The sequence below is a fragment of the Bufo gargarizans genome, chromosome 11, assembly GCF_014858855.1.
Source record: "Bufo gargarizans isolate SCDJY-AF-19 chromosome 11, ASM1485885v1, whole genome shotgun sequence".
In the NCBI taxonomy this organism is placed as follows: Eukaryota; Metazoa; Chordata; class Amphibia; order Anura; family Bufonidae; genus Bufo; species Bufo gargarizans.
The window spans coordinates 43269851-43294398 of NC_058090.1; the positions used below are offsets into that span (position 1 = coordinate 43269851).

A 24548-nucleotide genomic window follows, 5' to 3' on the forward strand; every position below is an offset into this window, starting at 1 on the left:
GATAGCACTAGCCGGACAAAAATTCAGGCCCTTTTCAAGCAATTGTAATTGTGCCAAAGTCAACAAATGAGAAGAAATATTTACCACTGTCCGTTCGGTCAAATGTTGATCTTTCTCAGGGTTTTCTGACTTCTTGTCTTTACGGTATCTTTTTCTACGCCGGCCGCCCCTTCTTGTGGTTTTCTTGTGTTGGTAAGTTGAGGTCCTAAAAAAGTGGCGGAATTATTGGTGTTTAGATCATCACGCTTCTTCCCTTTCTTTTGACCTTGATTAAAGTTTTGTCGATTGCCGTCAGTCCAATTGTATATGTGACCTGTTGTATAGTCCATTGTATCCCGTTGCCATTTCCCTCTTTTTGTTTCCTGAATCTCGCTTTTAAGCTTATTCAAATGGGGTTGAAGCTTATTCAAATATTCATCCAAATCCTGCGAGGATAAAGTTGCCTTTAGGGAGGCCTCCTCCTCTAGCTTGCTCACTGTTGCAGACATCAATTCTTTGCGCATACATTCAATATTAAGAAGCATCAGATCTAGAGAGTATTTATTGGAGATACGTTCATATTGCGAACGAAACTCCAGATCATGTGAGTACATAGAAGATCTTGGTTGTATGCGCATGCCTCTGGGTATACGATTAGTTTTGACATATTCAACTAAAGTTGCGGAATGCAATTCCAAAGTGAGACATTTTTTGACATCGCGTTCATACCTCTTTTTGATGTCCAACAGTGAGGGAACGGAAAGGAAGTCCACATCGCCCGCACAGGTCTCCACGATCCTGTCCTTGTCGGCCTCAGTATATGAAAAAATAGCGGGTGAAAACTGGTTGAGCAGTGGATCCATAGTTGCCAGATAGTGTGGAATGATGATGTTAGAGATGAAAAAATGGGTGCCAGCTCCTGCGGTATAATGCAGACTGTGTAGAATCAGGGCAGCACACCTAGTATCAAACCGATGGGTGCCAGCGGTGAAAACACCTTACCAGGGTGTATGATATAAAACAAGGAAAGACACCGCAGCACATCCGTAGGTGAAATATTGTGGATCTTTATTCACCCTTGCGACGTTTCAGTCCTCTTACTGGGACTATTTTCAAGCAATGCATCATACAAAAGTGTGGGTATTTATGTGATCAAATCAAATTAATATACATAAGTGGTGATTAACAACATGTATAAATATACAGCAAAATACCTCATATATAAATGAGAAAAATACATTGTGTCTGGAAAACCGTATGGTCAGTCCAGATATCCATATAAAACACATCTAGTATTGTGATTTATCAGAAAACATGACAATTTACAAATGATAATTAACAGTAGTTATACTCATCACCTGTGAAAGTGTAAGTGTGGGCAGGGCCGACGAGGAATCAGGTGGGCTCAATGGCTGGCGGATACACTATTGCGGCTTCTCCGCATGGATACGGCGTCCCGGAACTAAAGCTGCGCATGTCAATACAGGATAATTTTCACCTGATCACATAATGAGAGAGAAGGGAAGATAGCGGCTGCCGCTGCTCTCCCCCTTCTCTTTTCATAACTTTCGGATGACAGCGCATCGCAAGATAGCATGTTACCCGATATTTTACCCGGGGTGTCATATCCTGATTATATAAGCCGATACTTCTTATCTATACTGATTCAATACGCCTGCTTCTACATTAGAAGATTTACTATAACAGACTGTTATGCGACCTGTCGGATGACGTCTCCGCAGGCGATCATGTGATGTCTCTGCACGAGGTCATGTGATTGCTCTGGGGATGACCTCGCGGACATGCGCAGATACAGTCTTATCCTTACGCAAGGAGTTCATGTGATTATTCCGGAAGTGAGATCATGGACATGCGCAGCTTTAGTTCCGGGACACCGTATCCATGCGGAGAAGCCGCAATAGTGTATCCGCCAGCCATTCGGCCCACCTGATTCCTCGTCGGCCCTGCCCACACTTATACTTTCACAGGTGATGAGTATAACTCCTGTTAATTATCATTTGTAAATTATGTCATGTTTTCTGATAAATCACAATACTAGATGTGTTTTATATGGATATCTGGACTGACCATACGGTTTTCCAGACACAATGTATTTTTCTCATTTATATATGAGGTATTTTGCTGTATATTTATACATGTTGTTAATCACCACTTATGTATATTAATTTGATTTGATCACATAAATACCCACACTTTTGTATGATGCATTGCTTGAAAATAGTCCCAGTAAGAGGACTGAAACGTCGCAAGGGTGAATAAAGATCCACAATATTTCACCTACGGATGTGCTGCGGTGTCTTTCCTTGTTTTATATCGTACACCCTGGTAAGGTGTTTTCACCGCTGGCACCCATCGGTTTGATACTAGGTGTGCTGCCCTGATTCTACACAGTTATATATATATATATATATATAATCTTTCAACAAGTTGCATTTATTAATTATGTACATAAATTTAAAACAAAGCCGTTATCCCCTAACGGCACTTTAAAGGGGTTGTGTCACTTCAGCAAATGGCATTTATCATGTAGAGAAAGTTAATATGAGCCACTTACTAATGTATTGTGATTGTCCATATTGCCTCCTCTGTTGGCTAGACTAATTTTTGCATCACATTATACACTGATCGTTTCCATGGTTACGACCAGCCTGCAATACAGCATCGGTGGTCGTGTTTGCACACTGTAGAAAAGGAGTGCACATAGGCCGGCGCTTTTTCCTATTGTGTGCAAGCACAGCCACCGATGCTGCGTTGAAGGGTGGACATAACCATGGAAATGAGCATGTATAATGTGATGGAAAAATTAGTCTAGCCAACAAAAGGAGGCAATATGGACAATCACAATACATTAGTAAGTGCCTCGTATTAACTTACTCTACATGATAAATGCCATTTGCTGAAGTGACACAACCCCTTTAAGTGCCGTTAGGAGACAATAACGTGATCATCTGATCACTTCTCTCAGACAAACAATTTAACATTGCAGCCTATGGGAGCTTCCCTGTGTTTCTATGGAAACCTGTCACTAGCAGGGCTTAATAGGAACTTCGCTGTGGCAGGCCTCAGTCTTCAGAGGGCCCGAGGCTGCCATAGCAACCAAACTGCTGTCTCAATTCCAGTGCTGGGGAGCCATTTGATCCCCGGGAGTACAGCGGTCCTGGAAAAGACCTCTCAGATGCCTGGGTCAAAATTGACCATGGCATCTGAGGGGTTAAATGTCCATGTTCAGTGTTCTTTCCGCTAGGTGTCTGCTCTGTAAAGCCCTGACTTTCGCAGTATATGTCATGAAGGGGTTAATCAGTTGGGAAAGTCAAAAGCAAAATGTATATGACACAAACGCAAAAATGCAGCCCTTATGTGGACTTTACATGATGTCACTATACCGTAAGGGTTGAAGTTGTCATTTAACAGCTGATTTTCTAAACTGCCATAACAGACATTAAATACCAAGTCTTATGTAAGATAACTGATAAAACATTGTTAGATGTGACACAATAAGCTTGATGTAATCAGTTATCTTGCTGTATAGATTTTTAACCCTTTTGCTGCCACAGGTTTTGGGGAGAGATTTTTCACTTTTTTTTCCATAACTCTTAATTTTCTGAAAATAGGCACCTTAGACAAGCATTCATGTATTTCTCCATGCAATTTTGCAACACTGTTTTGTAAAAATGCATAAAATTCATATTTGTACCTAAAAGTCACCCAAGCAGAGTCCGAGACGAGTCATAGGCCCTAATTTATCGAGACCGACATGTGCCACGCCAGTGTTGATAGTGCCTGTGCACCTGAATCAGGCATTTTAAGCTATAATGAGGTGCAGGCCTGGTCATGATGTTTTAGACACCAGTCTTAGTCATTATTTACTCCAAATTTCTGAGTACAGCTCTCTAATACAAAATTCATTCATTCCAGACTTGCTCATCTGTAATGACTCATTATGTAGACCTATAGCCTATATGTATTGACTTGCCAGATCACATTATATACAGTGAGGAACAGAAGTACTGTATTTGAACACCCTGCGATTTTGCAAGTTCTCCCATTTAGAAATCATTGAGGGGTCTGAAATTCACATTGTAGGTGCATTCTCACTCAGAGACAGAATACAAATTCAGGAAATCACATTGTATGATTTTTAAAGAATGTATTTGTCTTGCACTGCTGAACATAAGTATTTGAACACCTGAGAAAATCGGTGTTAATATTTGAACCGGAAGCCTTTGTTTGCAATTACAGAGGTCAAACGTTTCCTGTAGTTCTTGACCAGGTTTGCACACACTGCAACAGGGATTTTGGCCCACTCCTCCACACAGATCTCCTCTAGATCTGCCAGGTTTCGGGGCTGTCGCTGAGCAACACAGAGTTTCAGCTCCCTCCAAAGATGTTCTATTGGATTTAGGTCTGGAGACTGGTTAGGCCACTCCAGAACCTTGATATGCTTCTTACGGAGCCACTCCTTGGTTATCCTGGCTGTGTGCTTCAGGTTGGTGTCATGTTGGAAGACCCAGCCACGACCCATCTTCAATGCTCTGAGGGAAGGAGGTTGTTGCTCAAAATCTCACAATAAATGGCCCCGTTCATCCTCTCCTTAATACAGTGCAGTCGTCCAGTCCCCTTTGCAGAAAAGCACCCCCAAAGCATGATGTTACCACCCCCATGCTTCACAGTAGGGATGGTGTTCTTGAGATGCAACTCATCCTTCTTTTTCCTTCAAACACGACAAGTGAAGTTTAGACCAAAAAGTTGTACTTTGATCTCATCTGACCACATGACTTTCTCCCATGCCTCCTCTGGATCATCCAGATGGTAACTGGCAAACTTCAGATGGGCCTGGACATGTGATGACTTGAGCAAGGGAACCTTCCATGCAATACATGATTTAAAACCATGATGGCGTAGTGTTCTACCAACAGTGACCTTTGAAACTGTGGTCCCAGCTCTTTTCATGTCATTGACCAGGTCCTCCCTTGGAGTTCTGGGCTGATTCCTCACCTTTCTTATCATCAGTGATACCCCACGAGGTGAGATCTCGCATGGAGCCCCAGTCCGAGGGATACTGACAGTCGTCTTTAGCCTCTTCCATTTTCAACAGTTGATCTATTTTCACCAAGCTGCTTGGCAATTGCCCTGTAGCCCTTTCCAGCCTTGTGGAGGTCCACAATTGTCTCTAGTGTCTTTTGACAGCTCTTTGGTCTTGCCCATGGTAGTAGTTGGCGTCTGTCTGACTGACTGTGGGGTGGACAGGTGTCTTTAAAGAGCTCAGACAAGTGCTACTAAGTTAGATTAATGAGTGGAGTAGAGGTGGACTTTTTAAAAAAGCACAGTAACAGGTCTTTGAGAGACAGAATTCTTGCTGTTTCTCAGGTGTTGAAATACTTATATTCAGCAGTGCAAGACAAATACACTTTAAAAATCATACAATGTGATTTCCTGAATTGTTTTTTTTATTCTGTCTCTCAGAGTGGGATTGCACCTACAATGTGAATTTCAGATCCCTCCATAATTTCTAAGTGGGAGAACTTGCAAAATTGCAGGGTGTTCAAATACTTCTGTTTCTCACTGTATGTAATATAGAATGAATAATTAAGCTAATGAGATTTATTTTATTCATTTTGCTCTATTTTCCACACAGGTCACCATGCCCTACGATGATCATCTACTTCCTACAAGAAAGCAATCAGAGTTGGTTTTGATGAGGATAACATTGACTTCATGTAACGATACTCTGCACCTGGAGCCCAACCCTTGCTTGTGCAATATGAGGGATATAATAATACTGGCGCCTGCTGAAGATCTTTTTGGGTTTAAATTTTATATACACATTTTTAGCTTAGATTTGGTGTTTGACACCCAGCTAGTTAAATGTAAATTTAACAAACAAAACAATATTGCTCCTTATTTATTTCAATATTTAAACAGAAAATAGGATATCCCAGGGCTGAAGTTGCACAGTATACTTGTTTTCATACATTTTACGTGGACCAGGAGTATCGTACTAAAATGAATGAAAGCACTTATGCAAAAAGGTGCTGGTGACTTTTTTTTATTCATTTTCTATCCTGTACAAATGTAAAGAAGATTTGTTTAGGCTTTTTTTCCCCCTCACAGGTTTCTTATTATGTTTACCAGGTTTATTTTTTCTAATTTTGTAGTGAAATTATTGGTATGTATAAGTGAATAAGAAATTTACATTTTGCGTTATGCTGGCTGGTGCCTGCCACCCCTGCTGAGATGTTTACCAGGCTGTCAATCACTGATAAAATGGATATGCGCTGTACCAATGTACAAGAAATTACTGTGACTTACTGTTAAATCTGCTGCTGAATCGATAACGGTACAGGCAACACTGGTAGGGCTCAACTTTTCCCACAATTATGTAAGTTATCGTGTTTTTAATTAATTAATATTTTTTTTAAGCAGTTGGATGCATTCTACATACCCACATACAAATCTATAAGCAGAGCTCAAAGTTGTGCATTTTTTTTTTTTTTTATTAAAAAAAAACTTTTTTGCACTTGTCATTGAACTGAAATTTCAGTATTGTGCCAGTAAAAAGTGCCCTTTGGTTGGTCTCACATACTGCAGTTTGTATCCAAGGATCCATTCCTTCTCTTAAAGGTTAAAGGGGTTGTCCTGCCATTTATAGTGATGACCTCTGCCCAGGATAGGTCATCAATATCAGACACCCCTGACTATCAAGAGGAGGTGGCGGTCCATGCGAGCGCTGCTCCCGTTCATTACACTGCCTGTAGTCTTAGAAGTGCAGTGTAATGACGAGTACTCGCTCTAGTCACTTAAATACAGCAAGTACTTGTAATTACAGTATGCCACAGCTTCAGAGGAGTAGTGTAGTAAAGAGGAAGCAGTGCTCGCATGGAGCTCTGCCTCCTCTTCGGGAGTATTGATGAACTATACTAGTGATAGCTCATCAATATAAATGGCAGGACAACCCCTGTAAGTGGAGCCCAGACCATACAACACATTGCTGGGTTTTACTGTGAAGTTAAAGGGGTTGTCCAGTTTCTGATATTAGTGACCTATCCTCAGGACCCCCCAACTCCAAAAATCAGCTTTTTGATGAAGATCACAGTTCTCATGCAAGCACTGCATTCTCTTTACTTGTCAGCTGTCACCATTGCAGCTGCAAGCAGTGTAACTACAGCTCCTCCATCCAATTCACTTAAATGGTACTCAGTGTAAATACAACTGCTCCTTCCCATTCAAGTGAATAGAATGGATTTGCTGTGATAACAATGGTTGCCGCTGCAGCTGATCAGTGAGTGTGCCATGATTTGGACCCCCACCAATCTGATATTGATGACCTATCCTGAGGATAGGTCATCAATATCAGAAACCAGACAACCCTCTTTAATACTTTGTCCTGAAAGTTTATGCAGTATTTTAATCTGGCAAATTTGTGATAACCTATAGGACAGCAGTCCATATTTTAAAAGGAAAAAGTAACTAGCAACAGTTTATCATAAAAAAATAAAACAAAACCTAGTTGTCACATCCTTAGATGCTTTTTTTAAGGCAAAGAGTGAATCCAAAAGGAAGAAAATTTATAAAGTAAAGATAACTGCATCCTATTTTTGTGTAAACTCATCCTTACCTCATAAATCTTGGGAACGTACCCCAAATGAGCTGTGTGTCTGCAACATTTTTACCACACACTCCAAAAAAATAAATAAATGGAGAAAAAGTGAAGGCCAGAACATACATGACTATTTCATAAATGTGTCCCGAAGTCTTCTTTAGAATATGAAAGTTTTTATGCTTAGTGGCGAGTATTAATGGGAGCTTGTAGTCCATGCACCATTCAGTGTCAGTGTTATAATAATGACCACGGCATCAAGATTTTGTGTATAAAGAAGGGACACGTTATGCCTTATTTATGTCACTCCAGAGAGGTTTTGTGTCTATAGCCATAATATGTGAATTTGACTGATTACGGTAGATATGAAATAAGCTGTATGGAATGAGAGCCCGTTACTTTAGCATCTTTCCTGTGGCTGCCTATGCTGCACTTTCAATGTAAATATAGCTGTATTTTGATGCCAATATTACGCCAAGACCTGGATTCCAAAGCTTCAAATAAGCTGAATTTGGGTCACTATATAGAACCCTATGGAATAGAAGTTCGGTTCAGCAGAATATGGGTATTAAGGGCATAATACAGACTTTACTATACAGCTTTATTATTTTTCTGTAACCGAAGGCAGACTAAATGTAAACCCATACTAAAGCTACACCACATCTCAAACAGCCTCTGCAGAAATATTGCTATCCCATGAAACAACAAAATTTGAAATACTGTATATTGGGGATCTTTGAGATCCCCCTAGACAGCTGGAGGACACGCTTAATTTATGATGAGGCACAGGCCTAGTCATAAATTAGATGTATCCTGCAGCAGTCCACGTGTCTAGAGTAGATTTTAGTCATCATTTACACCAGTAAACTGGCACAAATATTAGTGAATGTACTGGGAATGATGGCCCAGCAAACAGCTCACCCTCGCCACTCTCCCTTTTCAGAAAGTGGAGAGGGTGACGTAGAAAAACCACTTGATCCTACATTTAGGTGCAATGGCATTAAAAAATTCTCAAACCACGGGTTTGTGACCCTTTTTCACACCAATTTCTGGCGTAGGGGGTCATAGTAAATTTATAAAATGCTGGATGGCATTTGATAAATTTGGTACATCTCTAAGCTCAAAAACTTTTGTCTAGAGAGGTTACTCCAGGTCTTGTATGCTACCCCCCACTCTACTGGAGGGAGATTGAACCTTTTTCTACATCATTATAAAAAACTGCCGTTCATAAAGTATGCCAACTCTTCACCCCCAATTTACAAAAGTGTGAGGGAGGTGTAAAAACAGAGTAGCAAAGTTTTTGTGCAAACATGGTAAGCACAAAAAACTGCTTTTTTTTTACACTTTTCCCGGTATAAGTGGAACGATCAATACATCCTAAGGTCCCTTTCAGACTAGCGAGTTCCACGCATCAGACTTGCAGAGTGAGTATGCAGCAGCTCCCGTCCTGATCTCTTAACACTGATGGGGTCGCAAAGCATTATATTTATTTATGATGCTATCTAATCCTTACAGTTCTGGAATGTATTGGATAACACTGACATAATGCTGTCAGTGTTATCCAATACATCCCTGAACTGTAAGGATTACATAGCATCATAAATCAGCATAATGCTATGCAACCCAGTCAGTGCTGGGAGGTCAGGACTGAAGCTGCTGCGAGTCCAGTGCGTGGAACTCACTTATATAAAAGGGGCCTAAGTCTCCCTACAATATTTTTGACTGCAATGACAGGGCAGACTGCAGAACCACTGTTGGGGTACAACAGAGCAGATCCAGGATGGCTCTCATGGCTCAGTTATAAGCTGATGCCATCAGGGTACAATGAGCAGAGCCTACATGAGAAAAATACTGCATATGACAACTGGTCTTACCCACAGAGTCACTGATTAGATAAATGTATTTTAATACAGGGTGACCCATGAAAAAGTAGCCTGCTTAGTATCTCCAAATCAAACTGCCTAATAGTAAATCTGTCTTAGTTGTCCATAGAAATCAATCAATCAGAGCTCAGCTTTCATTTCTTTAGAGCCCTGTAGGAACTGAGAGCTAAGCTCTGATTGGCTGCTATGGACAATTAAGACAGGGTGACTTTCGTGGGCCACCCTGTATTACTTCAAATAGCCCATATAATTTGCTCAAATGATAGTATAAGTGTACTCTAAACTTGAACACTACTTAAAGAGGTCATCTGGTTTCCCAAGGAAACTGGACTACCCTTGGGATCTGCCTGCATTAATGAGTACAGTGTAGAGAGTTCTGGACACTGCACATTAGGTGAATGCCCCCTGTATACTTGCGTTCCCAGTGCCAGGAGGATTATCATTGAGTTCTTAGTCAGACAAGAAGGCTGACCATGCCCATAGGTATGTGTACACTGCCTACATAGCTCTGTCAGAAGTTCTGAACAATCTTCCTTTTAAAAGGGGTATACCAGTTAAAGTTATCCCCTAGCCACAGGATAGGGGATAACTATTGGCTGCACTGGGACCCCCACCGATCATGAGAACGGGGGCCCTGTACCCCATGGAGCTCCCCTGAAATGGGCAGAGTGGCTGGTCAGAAATGTGTGGCGCTGCTCTATTCATTTCTGTGGGAGTGCCGGAGACATCTGAGCGCTGTACTCTATCTTCGGCACTCCCATAGAAATGAAGGGAGCTGCACCGCGCATTTCCAAGCAGCTGCTCCATCCATTTCAGGGGGGCACTATGGGGTAGGGGGCCCAGCTATTGTGATCAGTAGTATCTCTACTGATCTAATAGTTATCCCCTATCCTGTGTATAAGGGATAACTTCCTCTACCCGGAATACCCCTTTCAGCTTTATTTATCTATAATTAAGCTATGCCATCAGTTACGGTGTGGGTCTGACACAGCTATCCCTATATTGGAGGGTTAGCGGACAGTTTGGTTGAGGGTGACACAGTGTAATGTTTCAATCACTATGCAAGACAACTGCAACACAGCCCCAAGTCAAGCACTGGGTTGGGAGTAGCGCTGGATCTAGGAGGAAAACATTAAGGGGGAGATTTATCAAACTGGTGTAAAGCATAAGTGGCTTAGTTGCCAATAGCAACCAACCAGATTCCACCTTTCATTTTTCAAAGGAGCTGTGAAAAATGAAAGATATCGAACACGTGGGATATTTAATGCTAATGAAAACAAAGTAGCAACATGTGGCAAGTGTAACGCTGCATTTACACGGTGCTGCTGCCGCAGTGCCGTTTCTGGTGCAGTTTTCTAAGATCGCAACAAAACTGATATGGTTTCTGCAGCGATTTTGAAAAACTGCACCAAAAACCAAAAAAAGGTGCTCCAGCAATATGTGAACACAGCTCTAGGTATGTAGATTTGGGTGTGAAAAACTAAGCTAATTTGCTTTTCACTTTCTACATTAGTTCTTTATATAGAATTACTAGCCTGTTTGATTTATAATTACAAGAATAGTCTAAAGGATGTTTCTATGGCCATGATACTACTGATGGACATACATGGTTCCTCTATACATTTTCAGCACTATAAAGATATTACTATAATGTTTTATGTCAATAGTGAAGTCTTCACCAGAGTAGACAAACGCCATTACTCAGAAGTTGTAAATGTGTCCGTGGCCGATTCTACATGCTGTGTGTATATCCCATTGCTTCTCGTGCTTCATTTTATACTGATTTACTGTGCAGTGCAAGACAGATGCATCATTTTGAGATGGTTTGAATGAAATGGACCAATCTCTAGCCAAAGTAACTATGTAACTACAATTGTATTTAATATGCTCACAAGCAAAATGAATTAAATCTCTTTAGTTTGGAAATAACATTGTGTCTACAAGAGTGTTCTTTTGCTGTGGTTTAAATCAAGGCCCTGTGTTTCCTATACTTCACATATACAGTACTGTATGTAAAAACAGCCAGGTCCATAAATATTGGGACATCAACACAATTCTAACATTTTTGGCTCTATACACCACCACAATGAATGAACAAGATGTGTTTTAACTGCAGACTGTCAGCTTTAATTTGAGGGTATTTACATCCAAATCAGGCAAACGAGTTTGCATCTGTGCCCCCCACTTGTTAAGGAGCCAAAAGTAAATGGGACAATTGGCTTCTCAGCTGTTCCATGCCCAGGTGTGTTTTATTCCCTCATTATCCCAATTACAATGAGCAGATAAAAGGTCCAGAGTTCATTTCAAGTGTGCTATTTGCATTTGGAATCTGTTGCTGTCAACTCTCAAGATGAGATCCAAAGGGCTGTGACTATCAGTGAAGCAAGCCATCATTAGGCTGAAAAAACACAACAAACCCATCAGAGAGATAGCAAAAACATTAGGCGCGGCCAAAACAACTGTTTGGAATATTCTTAAAAAGAAGGAATGCACCGGTGAGCTCAGCAACACCAAAAGACCCGGAAGAACACGGAAAACAACTGTGGTGGATGACCGAAGAATTCTTTCCCTGGTGAAGATAACGCCCTTCACAACAGTTGGCCAGATCAAGAACACTCTCCAGGAGGTAGGTGTATGTGTGTCAAAGTCAACAATCAAGAGAAGACTTCACCAGAGTGAATACAGAGGGTTCACCACAAGATGTAAACCATTGGTGAGCCTCAAAAACAGGAAGGCCAGATTACAGTTTGCCAAACGACATCTAAAAAAGCCTTCACAGTTCTGGAACAACATCCTATGGACAGACAGAACCAAGATCAACTTGTACCAGAGTGATGGGAAGAGAAGAGTATGGAGAAGAAAAGGAACTGCTCATGGTCCTAAGCATACCACCTCATCAGTAAAGCATGGTGGTGGTAGTGTCATGGCGTGGGCATGTATGGCTGCCAATGGAATTGCTTCTCTTGTATTTATTGATGATGTGACTGCTGACAAAAGCAGCAGGATGAATTCTATTCAGCCAAATGCTTCAGAACTCATTGGACAGTGCTTAACAGTGCAGATGGACAATGACCCAAAGCATACTGCAAAAGCAACCAAAGAGTTTAAGGGAAAGAAGTGGAATCTTAAGCAATAGCCAAGTCAATCATCTGACCTGAATCCGATTGAGCATGTATTTCACTTGCTGAAGGGAAATTGCCCCAAGAACAAGCAGGAACTGAAGACAGTTGCAGTAGAGGCCTGGCAGAGCATCACCAGGGATGAAACCCAGCGTCTGGTGAGGTCTATGCGTTTCAGACTTTAGGCTGTAATTGACTGCAAAGGATTTGCAACCAAGTATTAAAAAGTGAAAGTTTCAGTTATGATTATTATTCTGTCCCAATACTTTTGGTCCCTTAACAAGTGGGAGGCACATATGCAAACTGTCGTAATTCCTGCACCGTTCACCTGATCTAGATGAAAATATCCTCAAATTAAAGCCGACAGTCTGCAGTTTAAGCACATAGTTAGTTTCATTTCAAATTCATTGCGGTGGTGTATAGAGCCAAAAACGTTACAATTGTGTCGATGTCCCAATACTTATGGACCTGACTGTATATGGATTTAAGTGGTAGGTCTAAGAGTGGATATAAAATAAAATAAAAGTTCCACTTGTATTTTAGTACAGGACAATCACTTCCCTGATTTAATTTGCATTAGCAACAGAACAGCATGACAAACACTTGATATAGTAACCCTCATACTGTAAATAGCAGTATTGTGTCATTTAATGTTTCCCAGCCTACTACACTTTACAGTGCTGGGCAAGTCAAGTGGTTTTGTGTCAGGGAGATGTAAAACAGTATGTTGTGTATCATCCTGACTATTCACTTTGAAAATTCTATAGTTTTATTGACCATTGCTTATTAACAGAGGTTGTCTGCTTTTTACTGCTGATGACATATCCTCAGGATAGGTCATCAATATCAGATCGGCGGGGGTCCGAGTCCCAGCACCCCTGCCGATCAGCTGTTTGAAGACAAGGCAGAGCTCATAAGCGCTGCCTTCTCTGCTCTGTTTATCAGCATTTGCAGTGGTGAGCAGTGTAATTACAAGTATGCCATCCCCATTCACTTTGATGTGACGGCTCTGTCTGTTCAAGTAAATAGTACGCAACCGTCCCAGAGAAGTGAACGAGGATGCCATGGGGGGGGGGGGGGGGATAGGTAATCAATAGTGGACAACCCCTTTAAGGCTCTGTTCACATTTGCACATGGGTTCTGTTAAGGTTTTCATTATTTTTAATGGCAAGAACTGAGCAGCATGCAGCACTATTCTTACGGTCAGATTGATCGAAACATCTATGAAACCCTAGCAGACCCCATTACAAACAGACCCCGTTAGTCACCCTTGCAACACATAGCTTGAAATTCACAACAAAATTGCATGTAAAACAGATTTTGTTGCAGATCAGTGTCAAAATCCACAATACATAATATTTTTTCTCTTGTGTACATGCCATTAGTGTTTAAAAGTTGCACGGTATATCTGAAGCTACTGAAGACAGATGTTGTTAGTGTGAGATTGCACCCTCAACATGCTCTCTGCCATGTTAAACACAAGAACATTATCATAGAATAGGCACTAATTTTATTTTTTCTCACATTTTATACTGCGTTAATGGTTTCCTTATGAACAGACACTTTAATGTGGTGTCGACTCGATGCACTTAAAAAACTGCGGCATCTGCAAAAGAAGCAGAGACCTTGACATTTGATGTTAGCCTCAGGATAGGCCATCAATATCTGATTCACTTCAATGAGGGGGCAGGGGGTATTGGACTCACACCAATCAAATATTAATCTGGAGGATAGACTATCAATATTAAAATCCCAGAAAAAACCCTGTTATTAAGTGAAATCAGAGTGACAAACAGCTATAGTATCTAATGTCTTTGGAAACCTTTACACCCAGTACTTCTCAATTCCAATTTACTGTGGTTTTAAGTGCACTCACAGTCATATTACAGGAAATATGTGCATTATGTTATATGCAAGCAGCACTCTTTAAAGGGAACCTTTCATCAATTGTATGCCTCCCTCACTGAGAAGTATTACACAACTGTCTGAGAAGAGTCACAATTATTCGGGTCCTGCTCTCTCCGTCCTAGCTCATGAGTGATAGACCACTGAAATCAGCTGGTCTGTTACTACTGTATGGTTCCCACAGTGAGGACAGCATAACATGACAGGTTTCATTAGAAAGGAAAATTCAACCATTAAAAATTTAATCTATACAGCAAGACTGTAAGAATATAGATATAAGCTTCAAGTTACTTTGTAATTTGAGTAGTAGAAGTAAATCCTTAGCTCAGAAACACTGGTTTAAAGAACTGTATCCATGACTTTATGCTAAAATATTATCTATAATGTGACATATGGTGCATATTTAACTAGCATATACAGTAATTCAGATTATAAATAAAATATGTAAAAAATATTTTAAAAGGGGTTGTTCAGGAATGCAAACCAATGTTAATGGGACCAGGCATGGTGTAAAAGTAAAAAAATAAAAACCACTCACCTGTTCAAAGTGTTCCTGGTCCAGGGGTGAACTCCAGACTCTGCTGCTTTTGGTCCCTGCTGTACCAGAAGTGGGACATGCTGTCTATATGTACATTACCGTTGGCCAATCAGTGACCTCAGCAGTCACATGAGCAGGAAGGGCTGTCAGTGGTCACATACCATTCCTGCATAGGTCACTGCTGAGGCCACTGGCTGCCTGGTAGTGGAGACATGCATGTAGACTGCACATCACACCTCTAGCCCAGTGGGTCAGGAAGTGGCACAAACAGAACGCCAGCACTAGAATGGGAACACTTTGAGCCAGTGTTTTATTTTTATATTGGTTCCCAGTCTCGGACAACCCCTTTAAGAAATCCTGTAAAAAAAAAAAACTAAAAACAAAAATAAAATAGGTGGCCACATATCAGTACCTACATTTTGCCAAAATGCAAGGGGCCTAAAAATAAATAAAAAATCATCAAACAATAGGAAACAATTAAACAGAAATGTGAGTAACATGTTTATGGCAATCTGCTGAATACTGTATGTTAAAAACACATAAAATGGACAATGTACCATGGTTAAGAGGCGCAGTTACAGCGATCACCGAGACAAATTTGTTTTTCCTCTGGTTATAGCCGACAAGAACTTCCAAAGACGGATAGAACATAGAGAGACAGATAGAAAGATACAGTAGATAAATATTTTTTGTTTCTTCTTACGCATCTTGATTTTTCTTGCAGCTGGACATTTGGCTTTATGCTCTTCTACTGATAAGTGTTCTCTGGGTGCTTCATCGTTACAAAATGTGGATTGGAAATGCATGCCACCACCCAAAAGTTTCAACCCAAGTTTCCCTTGTGCGCAGCTTCTTTCCTTGTGTTTTAGAAAGTTAAACTTTAGATTTTCAGTTTTGGTATGAAAGTAGCATACCATGGTTGTGTTATTTTTTGCTCAGGGTTCTTATAAATAAAATGGACACTGCAGGACGACAAACATAACACAAGTATAACATCATCAACTGAAAGTGTTTTTAAGTGCACTGAGTATTCATACCAAAGAAAGAAAAAAGTGGATTGTTGAAGCAAAGATTTTAGTAATCTGGTGGTGTCTATTTGTTTGCAAGAGCCCAGAGATATTGGCTTTGCCTACGAGTGTGAGTGGAGCTATATGTAATTGGCAGCAAAAGGGTTACTGCTTGCTGTTACCCTACTTAGCTACACCCTGTTGCACTAAAGTTCGTACAGTATCACTAAAGACAAATGTTTGTCAAAATGTTTTTTTGGTTTTGCAGGTCATCCAACCTGTCTGCAGTTCACTGTAAATATGACAGAGGCTGTTAAAACCTACCAGTGGCAGTGCATAGAGTGCAAGTCCTGCATCATTTGTGGAACCTCAGAGAATGATGTGAGTTTAAGCTACACTCCTAGTGTAAATATGCCCATATGATTGCTAGGAAATTACCCATTGTACACATTCGTACAGAAAGTACTCTGGTAAGAAGGGAAGCTTTTTGTATTCTGACCTTAGGATACATGCTTCTCTAAAAGTTTAAAGGGAACTTGTCACCATGAAAATGCATAAAGCAGGAGGAGCCGAGCAGATGGATACATAGTTTTATGGGAAAAGATTCAGTAAAACTTGTCATTTATGCATTTAAATTCCTGCTTATTCTGGGGTTTGAGGTCCAGGAGGCGGGCCTATCAGTGATTGACAGCCTTCTCTCTATGACTGTGTATACAGAGATAGCCGTCAATCACTGATAGGTCCATCTAGGGTTGGGCGATATACCGGTATCACGATATACCGCGCTATTAAAAAAACTGCGATATGGCGATATCACTGTTTCCTAATTACCGCAGTATTTTGTGACAACATCGCTTCAAAAACTGCATCCGCCCGCCCCCTGCATCATTATCTACCAATTGCTTCCCGCAGCAGCCGACCTGGCTCCTCCTCGCTTGCTCCCATGGTGCAATCTCCGCCCACCGATGTCTAACGTCGGAATCAGGTGACGCCCAGGCTGAGTAAAGCAGCGCAGTACAACAGCAAGTGGCGGGAAAGTCAGTCAGAAGAACTTAGTCCCACACTCCGTCCGACTCCGACCCCCACAGAATTCACGCATGTGGAGAGAAGAGATCCTATATATCACACTCTGCCTATCTTTATCAAATTACCCCAATTATATCATGCCTGCCTGCAACTAGCTGCATGCTCTGCACTGCACATTCAAATAGCAGCCAGCAGGGAATGAGCCATCATGAGTCCCTCCCCCATGATATGACCAACAAGAAGGAATTACTGTATGGTGGCACGCAGGTCACAGTCACACAGGTGGCCATAAGACATTGGGGGGGGGGGGGCGCAGCACCTTGTGGCTGCTGCCCCCATACTGTCCGTAATGTCCTTTTGTGGCTGCTGCCCCCATACTGTAATGTCTCCTTGTGGCTGCTGCCCTCATATGTCTCCTTGTGGCCCCCATACAGTATAACGTCTCCTGCTAGATGCCAGCCTGCCCCATACAGTATAACGTCTCCTTGTGGCCCCCATACAGTATAACGTCCCCTTGTGGCTGCCCCCATACAGTATAACGTCCCCTTGTGGCTGCCCCCATACAGTATAACGTCCCCTTGTGGCTGCCCCCATACAGTATAACGTCTCCTTGTGTTTTTTTTCTTTTAAACAGGTATTTATCGCGATTTATATTATCGCGATAAATTTCTTAATATTGTTATGGTCTGAAAATTTTTGATATTGCCCAACCCTAGTTCCGTCTCCTTGACTTCAAAGCCTAGAATAAGCAGAAATTTTAAATTAATAAAATATAAAAGTTACACTGAATCTTTTCCCACAAAACCATGTATAAATCTGTTCAGCTCCTCCTGTTCTATAACATGCTGCATGTAGCTTACATTGCATTTGAATGGTGACATGTCCCCTTTATAACTCGTAGGATACCAGCGCCGTATATGTACGGCGCTGGGAAGTGGGTCAGAAATCCCAGCACCATACAGCTACGGCGCTCTGATTAGGCGGGCACAGAAGCTGCGCCCGCCTGATCAGCTGCAGGGTCCGGCAGTCACTGATAGCTGCAGGGTCCGGCAGTCACTGATAGCTGCAGTGCTGCATTATATCTTGCACAGCCGCGGTCAGCCACGGTCACTGAACGCGGGACGTGCGCTATCCTGACGGGTCCACGTGTCCATCGGGTCCCCCGCTGCTGTGATGGGGAACGGATGGCTTGGACGGCAGCCCGATGCCTTCCTTAGGCATCATGGCTGCCATCCGTGTCAGCCTGTGAGATCCAACCCCCTAGATCTCACAGGCAGGAAGGCTGTAAGTGCATTACTCTGGTAATACACTTACAGCCAATACATTATAATACAGAAGTATTGTAATGCATTGTAAAGGGGATCAGTCCCCCAAAAGAGTGGGACAAAAAAATAAAGTTAAAAAGATGTGAAAAAAAATTTGTAAAAAAAATTAAAGGGAACCTGTCACCAGTTTTATGGTGTCCTAACTAAGGGCAACAAAAACGCTGGACTCAATGACATCACACTGGACTCAAATCAGCTCATTAGCATGCGGCATCTTTGTGTGTATATTATGAGGTAACCATCTGTCACACCAGTAAGTGAATACATCTAAGGTACTTTTTAGTAGTTAATGATTGTATATAATACGTTAGATTATAAATCAAATATCCACATGACAGGTTCCCTTTAAGTTATAAATCAAATATCCACATGACAGGTTCCCTTTAAGTAAAAAAAAAAAAAAAATTGTACAAAATAGGGAAAGAGAGAAAAGTAGACATATTAGGTATGTCCGCGTCCGTATCGACTGGCTCTATAAAAATATCACATGATCCACCCCGCCAGGTGAACACTATAAAAAAAAAGTGTAACACCATGCGATCAAAAAGGCGTATTTAGCCCAAAATGGTACCAATCAAACTGTTCTCATCGCCCCAAAAATAGGGCTTTTCTGTTCAAAAAGGCTTTTACTGTGATAGACATATATATTAGGTATCGCCACATCTGTAACAACCTGCTCTATAAAAATATTACATTATATACCCCCTCAGGTGAATGCTGTAAGAAAAATAAAAAATAAAAACTATGCCAAAACCTTGTCACCTTGCCTCACAAAAAGTGTAACACCAAGCGATCAAAAATTCCTATGTACCCCAAAATGGTACGAATCAAACAGTCATCTCATCCTGCAAAAAATTAGCCCCCACATAAGATAATCACTTAAAAAATAAAAACCAATGGCACCCGTAAACCAATCCATCAAAACCTAAGCTGCAAAAGCCATACGGCGCCATGCAGTCCTGCCATGTGCCCCCATAGCACTTTACCACCACATATTTGGTATGACTGTATTCATGAGAAAATAAGTAAATTATGGGGTGCTTTTTCTCCTGTTACCCCTTATGAAAATGAAAAATTTGGGGCTAAAGCAAAAATTTTTGGAAGAAATGAAACTTCATTTTCACAGCCAAGTGTTTCTAAAATCCATAAAATGCTTAAGGGGTCAAAGTGGTCAGTGCACCCCCTTAATATAGTCTTTAAGGGGTGTAGTTTCCAAAATGGGGTAACTTTTTAAGGGTTTCTACTGTAGAGCGTACGTCAGGGTCTCTTCAAATACAAAGTGGTGCCTAAAAACCATTCTAGCAAAATCTGCCTCCAAAATCCATATTGCGCTCCTTTACTTCTGACCAATGCCACGTGCCCATAGAGCAGTTTACCGCCACATATGGGGTATTTCTGTAAACTACAGAATCTGAGTAATATATATTGAGGTTTATTTTTGAACTTTCACCTTAATTCTTGTGGAACACCTCAAGGGTTAACAAAGTTTGTAACATCAGTTTTGAATAATTTGAGGGGTGTAGTTTCTAAAATTTATGGGTGATTTCCATTACGTAAGCCACTCAAAATCACTTTATAACTGAACTGGTGCTCAAAAAATGCTTTGGAAAATTTGAAAAATTGCTTCTAAACGTCTAAGCCTTCTAACATCCTAAAAAAATTAAATGACATTTAAAAAATAATGCCAACATAAAGTAGACATATGTGGAATTTTAAGTAATACATATTTTATTAGGTATTAGTTTCTGTTTTAAAAGCAGAGAAATAGAAATTTTGAAAATTGCGACTGTCAACATTTTTGGTAAATTCTGGATCTTTTCATAAATAAAGGTGAAATATATTGACTCAAATTTATGACTGTCATGAAGTACAATGTGTCACGAGAAAATCTCAGAATGGCTTGGATAAGTAAAAGTGTTCCAAAGTTATTACTACATAAAGTGACATGTCAGATTTGCAAAAATCGGCCTGGGATTTAAGGTGAAAAGTGGCTCGGTACTAAAGGGGTTAAATATCTCTGCTGAGTATAGCCAACAACTGTATAAATATTATAGTTTATAAAATTACATACTGTTATTAGGTAGGTATATGACTCAACACTGGTTGGTAAACAGGAGGCATGTGTTTTCTTATGCTATGACTAGGGATGAGCGAAGAGAGCAACGGATCCTAGATCCAAAGTCGCTTTGCTCAAAACTTTTGGTTCAATGCTGTAAGGAGATCAGTCTCTGTACAGCATTAAAGGTATGGCCTCCGACGAGGTGAAGTGAGTTATTCCCGAAGTCTCGCGAATAACTTCGGTATTTGATTTTTAAACTGAAAAACCATTTTAAAACTTGGATCCGAACTCAGGTTTGTTTCCGAGGTACAGGCTCGGACTGGCCCACAGGGTTGCAGGTGAATCCTCTGGTGGACCCCTGAAGCAAGGTGATGCCCTAGTCTCCCACCCCCGGCACAAGTGGCACATAAAACAGTAGACTTACTGCACTACATGCATATACTCAATGTACAGCACCTCAACCAGCCTATGTTCATAGAGAAAAACTTGATAGATTATTAAAGAAACTCTCCAGTTTATTATTATAAATCCGATCGAAGCTGAGATGACTTCTAGGTATAGAGAAAAGCTGCCAATGTCCTCCTTTCACAGGACCTACCTTCTCAAAGTTGCTGCAGCGACCCCCATATTCAATCATCTGGTAGCATCTTGCTGCTGTGTGAGCAGGTAATATTTGAATGTATCCGTACGGTGGCCCCCCAAAATATATTTTACTGGTTAGCACCCAGTCCTACACTGCAGAGGTACCACATTTTAATGCTGTACGGAGACCATAAAACATTGAACCAAAGTTTTGAGTGAAGCGACTTCGGATCTAGGACCCGAAGCTTGCTTCGCTCAGCTATGCCTAACACCACATTCACACAGTCAGGATTTGGTCAGTATCTTGCATCAGTTTGTGTAAGCCAAAACCAAGAGAGGAACCTACAGAGAAAAAGTATAATGGAAAAATGTTTGCCTCTTCTTTTGACCCACTCATGGTTTTGGCTTATAAATACTAATGCAAAGTATTGACCAGTTTTCTACGACTTCAGTTTGATAATGCCAGGTAACTGGGCCAACGAGCAAAACAGAAATCATTGTTTATGCTGACACCTAAATCATTGTTTTTAGGAAGCAAATGCTGTGCAAATACCGATCAGGTGCCCAGAAACTATGAATTTGTACGAGGACGGGCGATACATACAGTGGACTTAGTTGCTGCATGTAAATGCGGCTCTTTCTTCCACTGAGAGTTTTCAGGAAGGTTCCGATAATGGCCTGCATTCACACGACAAAATGGCCATGAAAAAAAGAAATAAAATAAAAAATAAAAAAAGAAAGACTGTTTATCCGTTTTTAACTCATGCAGAAAAACCTCAGTCTAAGGCTACTTTCACACTTGCGGCAGAGTGATCCGGCAAGCAGTTCCGTCGCTGGAACTGCCTGCCGGATCTGGCAATCTGCATGCAAACGGACAGCATTTGTAGACGGCTCCGGATGCGGATCAGTCTCACAAATGCATTGCAAGAATGGATCCGTCTCTCCGTTTGTCATACGGACAAACTGATCCGTTATATATTTTTTTCCGATTTTTACTGGTCTGTGCATGCACAGACCGGAAGGACGTATCTAGCCTTGCGGTATTTTAATGCCGGATCCGACACCAACACATTCCTATGGAAAAAAAATGACAGATCCGGCATTCGGGCAAGTGTTCAGTTTTTGGGTATTCGGTATTATCTCCGTCCTGAACAGTCAAAAAGACTGAACTGAAGACATCCTGATGAATCCTGAACGGATTGCTCCCCATTCAGAATGCATGGGGATAAAACTGATCAATTCTTTTCCGGTATAGAGCCCCTAGGACGGAACTCTATGCCGGAAAAGAATAACGCTAGTGTGAAAAGTATCCTAATACAAGTACCAGCCAAGTGAATAAGATTAGACAAATCTCATGTACACATTTAGGGCCAGATTTATCATTAGCTCAAGTCAGAATAATGGAGTGAAAAAGTTTTCTGAAAGTGGGCATGTTTTCTTATGTAAATTAATCTCTAGACAGATTTACTATTGCGACTAAAAAGTCGGAAAAAAAATGTCCAATTTCACTCCAGTGAGGACTATGCTTACCTTTGAGACTTTTTAATAGAACATGTGACTTTTTCATAAAGATGTGCGACTTTTGTAAAGCTGCTTACTGATGGATAAACTGCTACCGTCAAACCACATTTATTACAGTCCTAAAGGGCCGATCATAAATCTGACTTGGCTAAAACTGACTTTAGCCATATGTGAAAGTGGAGGGAGCTGTCAGAGTCATGATACATCTGGCCCTTAGTTTTTTTTTCTGTGCAGAAACTGACTGGCTATGCAAATTTTTAAATCTGCAGCATGTCAATTCTTTCTGTGGACCACCCTCTTCAATGCAAGGCTGAGGTCTGCTGAAAGTCTACATCAAATCAGTACCAAAAACAATTAAAAAAAGCACAGAAATCCATATGAAAAACTGTGCAGATTTTCTGTTTTAAAACCTGCTGTCAGGAGTTCAGAGATAAGGGCTTCACATACAGAAGTCAGAGAAGCTGGTTGATGGATTATTTGTAAAACAGAAAGCAAGGTAGCAAGCAACTGTTGGAAAGACCAATTAAAAAATGATTTTTAGCCCAAATGAGTAAAATGCAATGATAAACTTCCTCCAAAGATATTTATGGCCTTTAATGTCTTGTGTATTGTACAGCACATAGATAATGCAAGGGTTCTAAATTAAACATGTGAGGCCTTATTCACACACTCCATGTTTGGTCAGTGATTTCCATCAGTGATTGTGAGCCAAAACCAGATGCAGCTCTAAACACTGAACAGGTGCAGATCTTTGCCTTATACCCTAGGGCCGCTTTCAGACGAGCGATTGTCACGCTCCGGACTCTCAACGCAGCACCCGTCCTGAAACTTCCAGCACTGACTGGGTCGCATAGCTTCATAAATCAATATAATGCTATGTAACCCTTAGGCCCCTTTCACACGGGCGAGTATTCCGCGCGGGTGCGATGCGCGAGTTGAACGCATTACACCCGCACTGAATCTGAACCCATTCATTTCTATGGGGCTGTTCACATGAGCGGCGATTTTCACGCATCACTTATGCGTTGCGTGAAAATAGCAGCATGTTCTATATTCTGAGTTTTTCACGTAACGCAGGCCCCATAGAAATGAATGGGGTTGCGTGAAAATCGCAAGCATCCGCAAGCAAGTGCGGATGCGGTTCGATTTTCACGCATGGGTTCTAGGTGACAGTCTATTGACTGTATTATTTTCCCTTATAACATGGTTTTAAAGGGAAAATGATAGCATTCTGAATACAGAATGCATAGTAAAATAGTGCTGGAGGGGTTAAAAAAAAAAAAAAAAAAAAAAAAAAAAAAGTTAACTCTTCTCCTCTTGATCGCGTAGTTCCCGGTCTCTTTACTTCTTTAATGATGAGCTGTGGGCTAAAGGACCTGTCGTGACGTCAGACCACATGCTCCATCACCGCGGTGATGGAGCATGTGATCTGACATCACCACAGGTCATTCAGCCCACAGCTCATCATTAAAGAAGTAAAGAGACCGGGAACTACGCGATCAAGAGGAGAAGGTGAGTTAACTTTTTTTTTTTTTTTTTAACCCCTCCAGCGCTATTTTACTATGCATTCTGTATTCAGAATGCTATTATTTTCCCTTATAACCATGTTATAAGGGAAAATAATACAATCTTCAGAACATCAATCCCAAGCCCGAACTTCTGTGAAGAAGTTCGGGTTTGGGTACCAAACATGCGCGATTTTTCTCACGCGAGTGCAAAACGCATTACAATGTTTTGCACTCGCGCGTGTTCCCGCAACGCACCCGCCTCTTATCCGAGCCAAAAATAAGACGCCCGTGTGAAAGAGGCCTTACAGTTCTGGAATCTATTGGATAACACTGACAGTCAAAATAATGGTGGCTACATTTGTATATGGCACTGAAGATCACATTACAGCAAGATAATTTTTTTTCAAAACTCTATAATTTGCCACTTTTTGTATAATTACACTATGAAATAGTACCTTCCCATATGTCTCTTTTCATT

At 41.0% G+C, this 24548-nt stretch overlaps 1 protein-coding gene across 6 annotated transcripts in view; it reads left to right on the forward strand.

Moving 5' to 3' along the window:
* DPF3 (double PHD fingers 3) overlaps positions 1 to 24548 on the forward strand; it is a 231301-nt gene that overhangs the window by 201052 nt on the left and 5701 nt on the right. For 3 of the 6 annotated variants that reach the window (XR_006387043.1, XR_006387044.1, XM_044271697.1), the window contains one exon: positions 5636 to 9083. Coding sequence is in view for 3 of the 6 variants with exons in the window: in XM_044271694.1 (XP_044127629.1) it covers positions 16318 to 16430 (113 nt within the window). In the remaining 3 variants the exon portion in view is untranslated. Of the gene's footprint in view, positions 1 to 5635; positions 9084 to 16317; positions 16431 to 24548 lie in introns of those variants that run through there. The other 3 variants (XM_044271694.1, XM_044271695.1, XM_044271696.1) reach the window with 1 other exon arrangement.